The 16,423-nt window shown below is 38.5% G+C and overlaps 1 protein-coding gene across 1 annotated transcript in view; it reads left to right on the top strand.

Moving 5' to 3' along the window:
* Ir40a (Ionotropic receptor 40a) overlaps positions 1–16,151 on the top strand; it is a 70,599-nt gene extending 54,448 nt beyond the window's left edge. Inside the window, 9 exon segments of the mRNA XM_067764208.1 lie at positions 5,282–5,687; positions 7,516–7,684; positions 7,756–8,031; positions 8,395–8,914; positions 9,165–9,394; positions 9,477–9,651; positions 9,721–9,817; positions 15,479–15,792; positions 15,894–16,151. Of these exon segments, the coding sequence (XP_067620309.1) occupies positions 5,282–5,687; positions 7,516–7,684; positions 7,756–8,031; positions 8,395–8,914; positions 9,165–9,394; positions 9,477–9,651; positions 9,721–9,817; positions 15,479–15,792; positions 15,894–16,048 (2,342 nt within the window). The 3' untranslated portion in view covers positions 16,049–16,151.
* Positions 16,152–16,423: the final 272 nt, after the last annotated feature.

A 16,423-nucleotide genomic window follows, 5' to 3' on the forward strand; every position in this document is an offset into this window, starting at 1 on the left:
CACTGTTAACAGATATGGAGTCGAGACTGTGAAGTACTTCGTCTATCTGGGAGCCAGTATTAGACTTGTCAGCAAGCTGGTAACCCTACTCACGAAAAAGGTAATGAGCAACAAGATGGCTGTCAGTCAGTCGAATGCGAGAGCGAGAATTGAAGGCGTCCGAACTGCAGAGCCGTTGTGAAATTAATGCAATTTATGCAAAAACTCTGTATAGATAATCGATTTAATAAACATTAACTATATTCATTGTAATTATTTAGCTTTAACTCAAGAGGTCTCCTGACAAACTAGGGTTACTTCGCACTGAGTATGCAATTCAAAAGTTAAGTTCTCTATCGATGAGCAAAAATGGTCTAGAAAAAATCTCCTCGACACCCGTACAAGGAAGAAAATTATGCGATATATCTTCGTTGGATGTAGATTTGCACTCTGTTAATGTTTCCAACTGGCAAAACAGGGATAACTGGCGTGGCTTGTTGGGAAACGTGATGAATAATCTCGCAGTCTGGTGTTGTGCTTACTTAAAGTTTTTAAACGCTATTAATTTGCAATGCCTTCCTCCCTTCAATTTCTACAAAGGTAGTAATTTATAAAAGGGGATTCAAATAACCAATATAAATAGAAGGGTTTTGTCTAAGCTTTGGTGATTCGACAGGCGAATAATTATTTTTTTTTTTTTTTTATAATTATATTATTTGTTATTTAAGAGGACGGTGTGTTATTTTAGAGAGAGAGGTCGCTATGTACCTGTTACACCTTTTATGTATTCATTGGGGGCGAGGACTGGGGGCTCTAAGGTATTGGCTGCTTGTTGAGCCACCTCATTTTGCTTTGAAACCCCCCTCTTTGGGATATAATTTTTAAACTATGTATTTAGAATATTTCACTAACCAGTTGAGAATTACAAGCGCACTCTATGGCTAATCAAACAAACGAAAGGAAAATGCTCATAGTTTGAGTCACTTAAATAGGTTTCAAGTACCTGCAGCGCAATTTATAGCTTCTTCAACCCAATTGTTAATCTCACTTACCACTGGCTGTTAATTTAGCAGGCGCAGCTCTGACGATCCTAAGATCGGCACGGAAGGAGGGGGTTGGATGACTTAAAAAGTTGAACGACATCCCCGGATGGTCGGGTTAGTACTTCAATGGCGCTATTTTCCAGAGCAAACCAGATGAATATCCTGCAAAGGTCCACAACGATACAAATCACAAAAATCTGCGGGAAGTGTACTTATCGCTAATGAAAGAGGAAGAAGAAGAAAAAGAAGAAGCCAGAGATAATAAATAGAAAATCTTAAATATTTAATACTTACTAGAAAACTTTAAAAAATAAAAAAACTGCATGCTCTACTCACAACATGCCGGGCCAACTGTCTTGGGCGTTTATTATCATATCAGATAAAACTATTTACGATTTATTAATAATACCATAAATAGCATGAAAGCCATCAAATCGAATATACCTGCAACTAAGTGCCGCAATGTAAACAAAAAGGAGGCGCCAATGCGTAGGGAAAGAACAATGAAACATTCGAAAGCTATGAAGCAACATGAAAAATGCGCCAAGGGCTAAATTAAGCTACGCTCTGTAATTTTTATTTTCTTTTTAATTTATTTTTGGTTTTAATGAAATCACCTGAGGAAATGTTGTAAATCGTTACATCGTAAGAATGCTGACTACTGCTGACAAGCGATATTTAAAGTTGATGTGATAATTGACAATCAACATATCATAAATTGATGTTTGGCAGGCTGGTATTGGTGGATGGCCTATAGCCATCAATGAGAATCGATATTGTCAGAAGCTTATGAATTTTCATATTCACAAAACGCATATAAAAGCGCTCGAGGGTAGCCAACGTTATTTTAGTTGATTGAAAGTGAACTTAAAAATATGTGAAGAGCAAGCACTAAAATTAATAAAACAAACACGTTGTGCTGTAAACACTTACATACTTACATAGCGAGATTGTTGAATTGTTAACAGAAAATGAAAGTTTTTATTCTGTACTTAAATTTATGTTTATTAAGGCACGCTTATGGCGCGATCGCTTGTAATGCAGATAGAAATATTTCTGATGTAGCCATAGGTACGGGTATATATGAATATAATATAAAGCGTATATACATTAGGGCGGGTCGATTTAAAAATCGCTTATTGCTCTGTGAAAATCGTATTCTAGGGATCAAAATAAGAAACTTTGCCTAAGGAACCATACCTCTAAAACGAATTCTGATGTCCCCCAATTTTGGTCGAACTTTTGGGTAGGGGCAAATTTTGAAAAATCCCACCTTGACCCATTTAGATTGCTCCAATCGAGTCCAAATGTATGACCGACCCCCACTAACTTTGGAAGCCCGACCCATCGATGCCAGTGACACACCCCTGGAATCCCCCTGGGGGTTCACCTTACAAACATTGCAAAAAATCGCCGGTTTTGCACTTTACATGAAAAAATCAGCTAAATGGCAATGTTTTTTCTTTATTTTTATTTATTTATTTATAATAATATTTATTATTTATTTATAATAATATCTATTTTTTCTCTTAAGAAATTTATTTAGTCAGAACATATGTAAATGAAGAAATTAATTTAAGTGTGTTATAGAAAATAAACTAAAAAAAAATTATTGTTTGAAGTGTTTTTTACTTTCAAGTCTGGGCAATTTCGCACGGCTCTCTAATGTCGTCGCCATAACAGCCTCTACATTTTCCGGTATAACACCTTTTGAAAACGCTAGCTAGTAATTGAACATGTCGTTCCGTTCCTTGTATGTGTGATGGAATTTTTGGATCATTAAACGGTGGATCATCTTGATCTAAATATTCTTTCAATGTATCGTACGGAATGCTTCGCGTGAATGGTGGTTCAAATACGATATTTATATCATTCAAATTGATTATTTCCGTATAACTTGTGCAATTAAAGTTTATGTCTGGTTTTTTATAAACTCTAAGTTCCATTGGCTCGTCAACATCGATTCGATAGCGTAGAATTTTCTTGATGGCACAGTCGTGCTTTTCTTTGCTATCATCAAACAACATTGATAACAAGATAATTTCCGAATGCGCATAATATGAATTATCTTTAATTACTTGATTGACATTTTTGCGTAAACGGGGTTCTAGAAATCGTGACCAACCAATGAACTTGAAAAATAATGCACTGCCGTACGGGGTTAGGGGATCATAATATACCCGCGGTAGGTATGCCTGTCGTAAGAGGCGACTAAAATACCAGATTCAAGGGGCTGTGTAGCGCAACCTTTCAGGTTGCCAGCGCAATATATAGCTTCTCCAAACCCAATTGTCAACCTCATGGAACTGGGGGGTAGGGTAGGGAGGGAATGGCCTGAAGGTTTAACGTGGCCACATAAATCGAGATAGTCGGGCTAGCACCTTAATAGTGCTATGGTACCGGAGCGTACCGGACTTGTATCCGGCAAAGGACCATCACATCGATAACACTCCCCAAAGCCTTCGGGGAGCAACCTTATCACTACAACAACAATAACAACAACAACAACAGAGCTGTAATACTTGATATTGAAGTACATTGGCACATAAAATGTAATTATAAATTCAACCAGAATTCTTAAATTTGCATCTGGATTTTCCGTTGCCACATATAATCGCAATAATCTAGCGGCCTTGGTGAGCCACCGAGAATGTACAATTTTCCCTGGTTTGATGTTAGCCAGATCCACCGGAACCACGCCGCTAGAAATTGCATGGGCCATGTCGTATAAGTACTTCGAATCGGTGGAAAATTCAATTTTTTCTGGAGCAGGGGGCATATTTTGCAACTCAATTTTCTGGAAGCCGTCCACCACCTGAAAATATATAATAATAAAATAATTAAAAATGGTTGACAATTATAATAAATGAGTGATAGCAATAATTTACCTGAAGAATTTCACAAGTAAACAATTGTTTCCAGAGATTTTACATACTCTGTAAATTGTTGGGTGTTGTTTCTTCTCTTGATTTACTCTTGATACTTGTCAAGCAATTTATTCAATTTATTAAATACACTTTTTCTCAGCATTATTTCCATACCAAGTTTTTCTCAAATTCCAATCAACTTATCTTGTACTTGAATAGTGAATGATGGGAAAACTTTTTTTGTTCTGTTTTAGCACGTTCGTTTAAGTAAAAATAATATCTCAAGATATACAGATGGGTTGGTAAATTAAGATCAGTTAAATCAGTAGACACACCAAAAACAGTAACATCATGCTTGGGTATATGACTCATTGGGTTTTCGATAGTTGTTGATGTAGTTGCTTCATCTTTCGGTGTAGAGGATGGTGGATTCATTGTAAACTTTTTCATTTGGAATGGTCACTTCACTTATTATTTTTTTTGAAATATTTTTTTATCTAAAATTAGCACTTCACACTTTGAGTTCTTCACAACGACTTAATGCATTCACAAAAACTGTTGCGTTATATATGGTCTACGTGCCAAGGAAATAAGAATGAAATGGTAATTTCAATTCCACCTGCTGTGTCTTGTGGTGGCTTAAAAAAAACAACACAAGCAATTTTACGATCTGCAATTGTGTCACAGTGATACCTTCATTTTTTAAAACGGTTGAATAAAAAACCCACACAACTATGTTTACGACATGCAAATGCATCACAGTGATGCCTTGGTTTTTAAAGGATTGTAAAAACGCTAATTTCTAATAATTTTTTTTAATTTCTTTTCTATTACTAAGTTAAATTCATTTTTTCATTTACATATGTTCTGACTAAATAAATTTCTAAAGAGAAAAATAAACTCCAAAAAGAAAAAACATAGGCATTTAGCTGATTTTTTCATGTTAAGTGCAAAGCCGGCGATTTTTTGAAATGTTTGTATGGTGAACCCACAGGGGGGTTCCAGGGGGTGTTCCACTGGCATCGGTGGGTCGGGCCTCCAAAGTTAGTGAGGGGTCGGTCATACATTTGGACTAGATTGGAGCACTCTAAATGGGTCAAAGTGGGACTTTTCAAAATTTGCCCCTACCCAAAAGTTCGACCCAAATTGGGGGGCATCAGAATTCGTTTTCCTTCGGCAAAGTTTTGATCCTTAGAATATGATTTTCACAGAGCAATCGGCGATTTTTTTGCCTCCCCACAAATCGACCCGGCCTAATATACATATATGAATATTTATGAAAAGAATTTAAAAAAATGTAAATATTAGAGATGATTTTTTTTAATTATAAACTTACTATAATAAAAAACCAACCCACACGAAATATTAACAACTCAAACGCACACTTTTCAGCTCTCTCCGAAATAATTAATGGCCTCAAACCACGTCAGCTAGCCATTTTGGCTCCACAGTCAGCAGCTGGCGTAAGATCTACCGACTTACAATTGGATGGCATGCTAACGGATATTGATGATTTTATCTATCAACTACATAAACTCTATTTTAAATCTGTCATATATGATAAAATTGATTTATTTTTTAAATTCATCGAAAATAGTTTACAGGGTTCGATTGAGAGTGTCAATTTGGTATTTAGCGCACCGTATGAACTCTCTGCGCGCATACATGGACGTCGATTGTCGCATCGTTTGAGTTTATTCATATTTTATTGGGGCGCGAAGCATCCACCAAGAGCTGATGAAGTACGCTTTGAAGAACCAATGCGAGCTGTTGTTATAACGCGACCAAGGAGGAAGGCGTAAGTTAAAGAAAAGAAAACGGTCTATTGAATATTGTTGAAGCAGGAAATTTCGAGTATGAAGGAGGGACAAAGATAATATAATCGTCCATGCTTCGTATATTTGTTGGCTTCACTGATATTTTTTTCGATAATCTCTGGACTTTCACCATGAGATAATAGAGTACATAGAATGCTTATCATCTTCAGAATGTAGCAGATCTTAGTGCGAATAAAAATCTCGCTTTTCGTTAAGGAGTTAGAATCGTTGCATGACTGAATCCTGAAAAAGCAAGACCTAAAAATCAATGTGTTCTATCAAGTAGGCCTTAAATTAGGTTAGGCTGCCTTCGCAGTCATTCACTTAGTCCACTGTGTTCATTATGGTAACATTGACATAAGTTATAACTCTTTTTCTTTTGATGTGCTAGACGTTAAACGATTTCCAATATTGCTTAGAATTTGTTCGACTTCAGCAGGGAAAAAAGGATCCCATGCTCGTAAACTTGTTCACTTTTATATGATCAGTATCAGTGCAGTTCCTAGGCATATTGATACCGCATTCCCTATAGAGCCCAACGAGACCATTTCTTTAACAAATTATTTGCATTTATGCGAATTATTTCTTTATGTTAATTCACTTAACCTCAAAATTAGAATGTTGTTGTCGTTTTTTTTTTGGTGGTTCCAAAATCCTCATCTTTGCTTTGTCTTAGACCAGACCCGCTAAAGTGCTTTGAGCGACTGTTATAGGATCGCTTCAATCTATGTCGTTGGTGTCCGTATTAAGGTCTTTGAGTTCATGTTCCTAATTTTTTGAGTCTATATATTTTCAAATTACAAAAGTGGGTATGTATTCGCAAAAGTTTTTTCCCGAACCCTTCATTTACTTTCTTTTCTGTTAAATGAGACCTGCCTATAGGAAATCCATAGTTTATCAGTTTAACTCTATTTTTAACGCCAAAAGAGGAGAGCAGGAGAGCTGAGTAGGGGTGGTAGTTTAAGATCACTTTTAGTAGGCCGCTGTTTGCGGGATCTTAAAGAATTTTGCTCTGATAAGAGATTGTTTTCCCGTGTAGATATAGATGACGGGCGGTTGAGTACTTATTAAATGCAGGACCTAAATATTCAACAATAAGTAGCTATATTCAGAAAAAACATTACATCCCATAAGTAATTCTTATTGTAATACAAAGTCCAATTACTATTTCCGCTGCGGTAAGGTGTAAAGTCAGAGGAGTCCTCATACGATTTCAAAAGCACAGAATACATGGAAATTTCCAACTCGTCTTGTCAGAGCATCAGTTCTTATTGACCGTATTGAATTACAAAAGACCATCGGGCAAACCGAGCATTCTGTAGCCAGACTTACAACTCATCACCGATCCTTTAGTAAATATACACTCGAGCACAGTCATTCACTAACGCTCTATAAGGCCGGTACTTCAAAATTTAAATATGAAGCCACCCAAGGGACAATGTATAGTAGTTGTTCTGTAGAGATTGCGTGAGATTCAACTACAGCATTCTCTCCTACATGGTCTATTAGACATGTACAATTACTACTTGCTATCAAGATTAGACTGCTTTAGACTGCTCTGGTACTGGCCCCTTCTGGTACCATACAGCCTTCGGGTAGCCCCCCTTGCTTATCAGTCATAAAAGAAGTTTGGAGCTAACAACTGACAGTACAGAGTGAAGAGCATAATATCGGTAAACAAATGATCGAGTTGCACATCATTGCTCCTTACAGCACCCTTTGCGGCATTTGTACATATTTTTCAAGACCCACTCGAACCCTCCGGAACGCAAGCTGAAACACTTAACTACAAAGCTTATAACGTTACAGATTTCGTATATATTACAATCAAGCTGTGCCGGATGGTGTCAGCAATCTGCGCCTGGTTAATTGGTACGATGGCGATAATTTAGGTTTACAGAAAATTCCACTACTCCCCAATGCTGCAACGGTCTATTCAAATTTCAATGGACGTATATTTCGTGTGCCAGTTTTTCACGTAAGCGAAGGATTGTCAAAGCAAAATCTAACTTACTTAACTGAACTGTTTTCTCCAAAATTATTTAAAAGTCACCGCCTTGGTTTTGGGTTACCTATGAAAATGACTCCACCAACTCAACCATGCTCGATGATTATGTTGATGCTGATAATGATTATACTGATTTTACTGAAGTTAATGTGACCGGTGGACGCGATCATTGTCTTCTGAACTTGTTGGCACAGCATATGAATTTCCAATTTATTTATATTGAAGCACCCGGTAGAACACAGGGTGCGTTGCGAAATGATGGTGATGGTGAGGATAATGATACTTTTACTGGTGGTATTGGATTGTTACAAAATGGGGTAAGTTGAAGCGGAAATAATGTATAAAAAGAGCAAAAGAGCTATTAAAGTATAGCGTATACGCCTAATTGTATGCCACGCTTATGCGTTGCCTTTTGTCAAATTTAGTTTGATTAGAGACACACCAGTTTTGGAGTAATGCCGTGTTCAAAGCTAATTTTCGCTCTGCTACTGTTAGCTACGTGCCTTTTATGCTGTCGGATAACTTTGAAATTATTGTAGCTATATATAAGATATATAAAAAAGTATGGCATACTTTCAGGCACGATTTGTGCTACACTGCTTTGTAGAAGGAATTTTAGTCCCGTAGTTACTTCCACCACACTTTATTCTTTTCATCAACCTTCACTCTTCTATCCACAGTTAGCCGACTTTCTCTTGGGTGATGTTAGTCTCAGCTGGGAGCGCCGAAAAGCTGTAGAGTTTTCCTTTTTCACACTCGCCGATTCGGGTGCATTTGCTACGCATGCGCCACGTCGACTCAATGAAGCATTCGCCATAATACGCCCTTTCAAGCGCGATGTTTGGCCTTACCTCATATTGACGATTATATTTTCAGGTCCAATATTTTATGCGATCATAGCAATACCGTACAAATGGAATTCGCCTTACCAGAAGAAAACAACCAAAGAGCAATTAAGGAAATTACAGCAAGAGCGCGATGTGGAGCGTGGTATTGCATGAGCTTTTCACATGGCTTATATTAAAGAAATCACTGGTGACAATGAAATGACAAGAAGGCTATTAAAACAGCAACAACAACAACAGCGTATAGCCTACGAATTGCAGGAACGTAGCAGAAGATTACTCGTAATGACGGAAATACCAGAAAATCTATTCGATAAATGCATTTGGTTTACAGTACAGCTCTTTCTCAAGCAATGTAAGCTCATAAGCAGACGTATGTGCGCCTGTGTGTTTTAAGTTCTGAATAGCATTTTTATCTTTTAATAACCATTTTGCGTCCACTCAGACAATATTTCTACGCAGCAGCACCATCGCTTCATCAGTTCATATTAGCTGACATTTAATGCATTCTCATTTCATTCAATTATTTTATCACTATCTGCTTCATTACTTGTAAACTGCCTCTGCCATTTCTTATGCTGTACTACAAACACACACACACACAGCTTGTAAGGAGCTTTATCACGGCTATCGTGCCAAGTTTCTCATGATCGTCTACTGGATTGCGGCCACCTACGTGTTAGCTGATGTCTACTCCGCCCAACTCACTTCACAATTCGCACGTCCACCACATGAGGCTCCAATTAACACTCTTCAACGCTTGCAATCGGCTATGTTGCATGATGGCTATCAATTGTTTGTGGAAAAGGAAAGCTCATCGTTGGAAATGCTGGAGGTTGCCTTGAACAAAATGTTGGCGTTGTATTGCGTGGCAAGTGAAAGTAATGTCGCGTTTGTTGTTGTTTTTCTTTTTCTAGAATGGCACTGAAATATTTCGCCAATTATATGCGCTTATGAAGCAACAGAATCCGGATATGGAAGGTTATCTCATTGATTCGGTTGAATCAGGTATCTTGCTGATTGCTGATGGTTGGGAAAATAAGGCAGTTTTGGGTGGAAGAGAGACACTCTACTTCAATATACAACAATTCGGTGAGAAAACATTATTTGATAGTGTCTTTGTGCTGTCAATTGAAGCTAAAATTTATTTTGTTTTTACAGGTTCCAAGACATTTCAACTTAGTCATTAGCTTTACACACGCTATTCGGCTGTGGCAGTGCAGATTGGCTGCCCATTCTTGGATAGTTTTAATGATGTGTAAGTGTTTTTCAATCAGAGAGCACTTCCTGAGAAAAAAGAAAGCACATGGAATCGAATGAGACCACCGTTTTATAATGCCAAACAGTAGGTATTAGCCTGAAGTGTCTGAACCTTTTCTCGATAATTTCTGCTCACCCTGTTGCGGCTGCTATTGTTGTTTTATTCTGGTTTTAACCATTACGGTACCACCCGAAGCTAGAGAAGTGTTGCGGCTATGAGCAGCCTTTTGCCGGACTAAAGACTTCACTACTAGCACCTTCTGGTACTAGCCAAGCGGTTTTAACCTCTCTGCCGGTGTCGGTAAGCTTTGGTCCACCGTGAAGTCCCTATCGAATCCGTCTAAGCACAATGACAAAATTTCCATCGCCTTTGGCGATAAAGTGTTATCGGATGCGAAAAAAATCGAGAGCTGTTTGCCGACAATATATAATGCATTCTGCGGTCGACAAAGTTAGACGGTGGGCCAATATACACGCACATAAACATAAATTCAGCGCGTCTCCAATTACCATCACCGCCAAAGAGGTTGAGGATGCCACCGGTCATGCTAAACCATCCAAAGCAGTGGGCCCAGCCGGCAAAGCTATGCCGATGCTAAAAAGCCTAGGGAAAGAGGGTTTCAAATATTTACCACATGTCTTCAACCTGTCTCTTTCCACCTTTGTCATTACCGAAAAATGGAAAATGGCCACGGTGGTCCCGCTACTAAAGCCTGGGAAACCAGCTAACGTAGGGGAGTCATATCGCCCTATATATCTCCTATCGCCAGTAGCCAAGACGCTTGAAGCCATTTTGCTCCCCTACTTCAAATCAGCTAGCCTGTCATCAGCATGGCTTTAGAAAACTTCATAGCAGCACCACCGCACTAAATGCCATCAGCACCCAGATAAATTGCGGTTTAAATCAAAACCCCCACCATAGAACAGTACTCGTAGCGCTAGACCGCAAATTATCTGGGTGGAGGGCAGGCATCTGCGCAATTTAGAAACGAAACATCAAAACCAAGAAGAATTAAACAAGGGGTGCCACCGGTGGTGTCCTATCCCCACTTTTGTTAAAATTCTACATATCAAAGCTACCTTCGCCACCAGAAAGAGTTTTTATCGTTTCCTACGCCGATGACTGAACAATAATGGACACAGGCCCAAGCCCACAGATCGATGAGCAGATAAACGGCTACCTCCTTGATCTCTCCAGCTTTTTCGCGTCGCGAAACCTGGCATTATCACCGACTAAATCCTCCGCGACCTTATTTACAACTCGACCATTTTGAACATCCACGTCGATGGCACTATGCTACCGACTGTCCTACACCCCGAAATCTTGGGTGTGACGTTTGATCAGGATCTACATTTTGTGAGCATGTAGCCGCAATTAGTACCGAAAATCCAGAGCCATAATAAAATCCTCAAATCTCTTGCTGGCAGTAATTGGGAAAAAGACAAAGAAACGCTCATTACCACTTACAAAGGAATTAGCCAGCCATTGCATGCTACGCGTCCCCTATATGGTCGCCGAGCCTAAAAACTACTCACTGGAAGAAGCTACAGGTCTGCCAAAATACTACTCTCAGAACCGCCACGGGCAATCTTCTTATGTCCCCAGAACACCATCTACATAATGAGGCGAGAATACTCCCCATCAGGGAGAGCAATGAGATGCTAACCAAACAGTTGAAGTTGAATACCCAGAAACCTGGGCATCCCAACAGACATCTGATTGATGAGCCTATACCGCCCAGGGGCTTAAGGAGTCATTTCCGTAAGCATTATGAGGAACTCAGCCGTATGAAGCCAAAAAAACACAAGCAGGTCCTCAGTGAACTCCACAAACAGGCGTCGGACCTTTATGCCGGCAATTGCCCGGTGAATCCAGTACTCAAAGAACAATACCCAAAACTCGCGGAAGAGGAACGCACACTCCCCAGGGAAACGCGAGTCACTCTAGCTCAACTTCGATCTGGATACTGTAACAGGTTAAACTCTTACCTATCCAGAATCAACACAATACAAAATGTATGCCCTGCTTGCAATGTGTCCCCACATGACATCAACCATCTTTTTAATTGTAATGTGGTCCACCCCTGTTGAAACAGCAAGTTTCCTTGGACTCCCGTTAGAGGATATTGATGACGATTTGTGATCGGTCGCACCTATTGGATGGGCGAAGCACTGCTACAACAACAACAACAACAGCCCAGCTGTACCTCGCTTTTTTTAACTCATCGAAAAGCCTTAGGGTATGTGGATTTTAGACGCCTCTTATGATAGGCTTGCTAGGGTCTTTTATGAGAGCTTGCGAAAGGACATGGTAGCTTATCCCTGGCACGGAAGCACAATCGCACTCCGCGATTCTCATGCTAAGGATGTAAAAGCGACATTAGACTGACTTACTTTGAGCCGATATATGATCATCGAAGTGTCGTGTATGTCCATACTTCCCAATATTTTAATATTGATTCAGATAAATATGTCTTGGGGGTCAATGCACGTGCACGCTACTGTACAGCGAAGTTTGACAGAACAACTGGTAGGATGAGGAATATTGTGATGAGTTTGAATTAAGGATAGATTGGAAGCCGGATCATTTGGCTATGTAATTTTGAAGCACAACTATTTCACAAATTCTATATGTAATGTAAGGTCTAATTTGTCTTATGAGCCGCACCATTACTTCATGCAAGAATGTAACTTGGGCAACTCGGAGAAGCGATGTAATACCAGATAAAGTAATGGCGCTGTTAACTTGAGTTATATGAAGAATGAATGCCTTGCAAGGATTTAGTTTGGAAAAGGCCTCCATCGACTGGAATAAGTCTTGAATAAATACGAGGAAGCCACGACCAAAGTGTTTTCATCTAGTTCTAACAATAGCAAAGCATCAACTACTGATTCTATTGTATAGTGCCTAATCAGCTGACTCGATGCCTATCTGTCCAAGATGGCCGCGAGGGTTCAGCGTGACTTGAAGTCCCCCCACCACATACAATGTCCGGTTCACATAATTTGCGAGACAATGACAGATCACACCTAACCTCAGTTTATATAAATATATCGGATTTTTTCAAGAAAACTTGTGTTTCTTTTATTTTAATTGTCCTCGAGTCGGCAGAACGAATATAAACATATTAAATATGAAAGGTCGCCAAACAATTTATTCTAACCTAAATTTATTTGAGACAATCAGGCCACCAAAGAGGTATCTCTTGTAATAAAAACACCAAGGGACTAAGAAGAGCATGAAAGGAAACAAGTAAGGAAGGTTAAGTTCGGGTGTACCCGAACATTACATACTCAGTTGAAAGCTATGGTGACAACATAAGGGAAAATAACCATGTAGGAAAATGAACCGAGGGAAACCCTGGAAGGTGTATGTATGACATGTCTATCAAATGAAAAGCACTAAAGAGTATTTTATGAGTGAGTGGGCCATAGTTCTATAGGTGGACGCCATTTAGGGATATCGCCAAAAAGGTGGATCAGGGTTGACTCTAGAATTTGTTTGTACAATATGGGTATCAAACGAAAGGTGTTAATGAGTATTTTAAAAGGGAGTGGGCCTTAGTTCTATAGGTGGACGCCGTCTCGAAATATCGCCATAAAGGTGGACCAGGGGTGACTCTAGAATGTGTTTGTACGATATGGGTATCAAATTGAAGGTATTAATGAGGGGTTTAAAAGTGAGTGGTGGTAGTTGTATAGGTGGTCGTCTTTTCGAGATATCGCCATTAAGGTGGACCAGGGGTGACTTTAGAATACGTTTGTATAATATGGGTATCAAACGAAAGGTGTTAATAAGTTTTTTAAAAGTGAGTGGGCCTAAGTTCTATAGGTGGACGCCTTTTCGAGGTATCGCAATAAAGGTGGAGCAGGGGTGACTCTAGACTTTGTTTGTACGATATGGGTATCAAATGAAAGGTGTTAATGAGTATTTGAAAAGGGAGTAATCCTTAGTTTCATAGGTGGACGCCGTTTCGAGATATCGCCATAAAGGTGGACCAGGGGTGACCCTAGAATTTGTTTGTACAATATGGGCATCAAACGAAAGGTGTTAATGAGTATTTTAAAAGGGAGTGGGCCTTAGTTCTATATGTGGACGCCTTTTCGATATATCGCCATAAAGGTGGACCAGGGGTGACTCTAGAATGTGTTTGTACGATATTGGTATCAAATTAAAGGTATTAATGAGAGCTTTAAAAGGGAGTGGTGGTAGTTGTATATGTGAAGGCGTTTTCCAGATATCAACCAAAATGTGGACCAGGGTGACCCAGAACATCATCTGTTGGATACCGCTAATTTATTTATATATGTAATACCTGCCAAGATTTCAAGGGTTCTTTATTTCGCCCTGCAGAACTTTTTCATTTTCTTCTACTTAATATGGCAGGTGTCACAACCATTTTACAAAGTTTTTTATAAAGTTATATTTCGCGTCAAAAAACCAATCCAATTACCATGTTTCATCCCTCTTTTCGTATTTGGTATAGAATTATGGCATTTTTTTTATTTTTCGTAATTTTCGATATCGAAAAAGTGGCCGTGGTCAATTCGGATTTCGTTCATTTTTTATACCAAGATAAAGTGAGTTCAGATAAGTACGTGAACTAAGTTCAGTAAAGATATGTCGATTTTTGTTCAAGTTATCATGTTAACGGCCATGCGGAAGGACAGACGGACGACTGTGTATAAAAACTGGGCGTGGCTTCAACCGATTTCGCCCATTTTCACAGAAAACAGTTACCGTCATAATATCTATGCCCCTAGCAAATTTCAAAAGGATTGGTAAATTTTTATTCGACTTATGGCATTAAAAGTATCCTAGACAAATTAAATCAAAAGGGGCGGAGCCACGCCCATTTTGAAATTTTATTTTATTTTTGTATTTTGTTGCACCATATCATTACTGGAGTTGAATGTCGACATAATTTACTTATATACTGTAAAGATATTAAATTTTTTGTTAAAATTTTACTTAAAAAATTTTTTTTTTAAAAGTGGGCGTGGTCCTTCTCCGATTTTGCTAATTTTTATTAAGCGTACATATAGTAATAGGAGTAACGTTCCTGTCAAATTTCATCATGATATCTTCAACGACTGCCAAATTACAGCTTGCAAAACTTTAAATTACCTTCTTTTAAAAGTGGGCGGTGCCACGCCCATTGTCCAAAATTTTACTAGTTTTCTATTCTGTGTCATAAGATCAACCCATCTACCAGGTTTCATCGTTTTAGCTTTCGTTGGTAATGAATTATCGCACTTTTTCGGTTTTTCGAAATTTTCGATATCGAAAAAGTGGGCGTGGTTATGGTCCGATTTCGTTCATTTTAAATAGCGATCTGAGATGAGTACTCAGGAACCTACATACCAAATTTCATCAATTTACCTCAAAATTTACTCAAGTTATCGTGTTAACGGACGGACGGACGGACGGACATGGCTCAATTTTTTTTTCGATCCTGATTATTTTGATATATGGAAGTCTATATCTATCTCGATTCCTTTATACCTGTACAACCAACCGTTATCCAATCAAACTTAATATACTCTGTGAGCTCTACTCAACTGAGTATAAAAATGTATTCATTTGCCTTTGCCAATACTCTAACATAATAAGAACTGCGCTTATTTAGGTACATCTTCTTTTCCCTTTCTTCTGCAGCATCATTCATCTCTTTGAAGGCGGCATCCTGGATAAAATGACAAATGCTGAATATGCCACACAGTCGCGTATGTTGGGAAATGATTATAATAATTTACACCCAACCACAACAACAACAGAATCAAATGGTAGCAACGAGCCGCCACAAAGCGATGAAAACCGCAATGCAAATGGTGGCAGTGATGTGGCTGGTAAAAGTGAAGAGAGCACAGGTCAAGCACCCAAAACGCAAGATTCGCAAATCATACAACCGTTAAATTTGCGCATGCTGCAAGGGGCATTTATTATATTGATTTTTGGTTTCTCAACTGCAAGTGAGTAGATTTAATACAATATAATATTTCTCACAGTGTATTAACCCGCATTTGTTAAATGTTCTATTTACATATACAATTTTTATTTATTTAAATTTCAGCTGGCATTCTTATATTAGAGCTATGTTGTCATCGCTTGAACTCAAATCGACTGGAGCGTTTGCAAGCCCGCTTTTGGCGTCGTTATCACTGGTGTTGTCGGAAATTACGAAAAATTTCACGCTGGCTTCTTGTTAGAATTCTACGGAAACTATAATTTTCTTGTTTGTTTTCGTAGTAGGCAACCGACTTTTTATCGCAAGTTTGTCATTAGCAAATTATCTTTTGAATGTTTTAGCTTAATTAGCTGTATGTTAGTATTGTTGTAATGTTATAGCCGTTCTTGAATATTAATTGTTTCGTTTATCGCATGACCTGCATAGACTGGTATAAATATCGTATGTGCTGAAAGTGAATCCATATCAAAGCTATGGCATCGTATAACAAAATTTTTGTAATTAAAAGGGGTTAAAATGCTTTAGGGTGGAAACCACACATGATATAAATATTCAAGCAAAAGTCGCTAAGTCCATTTTGATATTTTTGAGTTAGAAACAAAAAGAAACAATTTCGACAGGCAAACCTCATAAAC

The sequence above is a fragment of the Eurosta solidaginis genome, chromosome 2, assembly GCF_040869045.1.
Source record: "Eurosta solidaginis isolate ZX-2024a chromosome 2, ASM4086904v1, whole genome shotgun sequence".
Taxonomy (NCBI): Eukaryota; Metazoa; Arthropoda; class Insecta; order Diptera; family Tephritidae; genus Eurosta; species Eurosta solidaginis.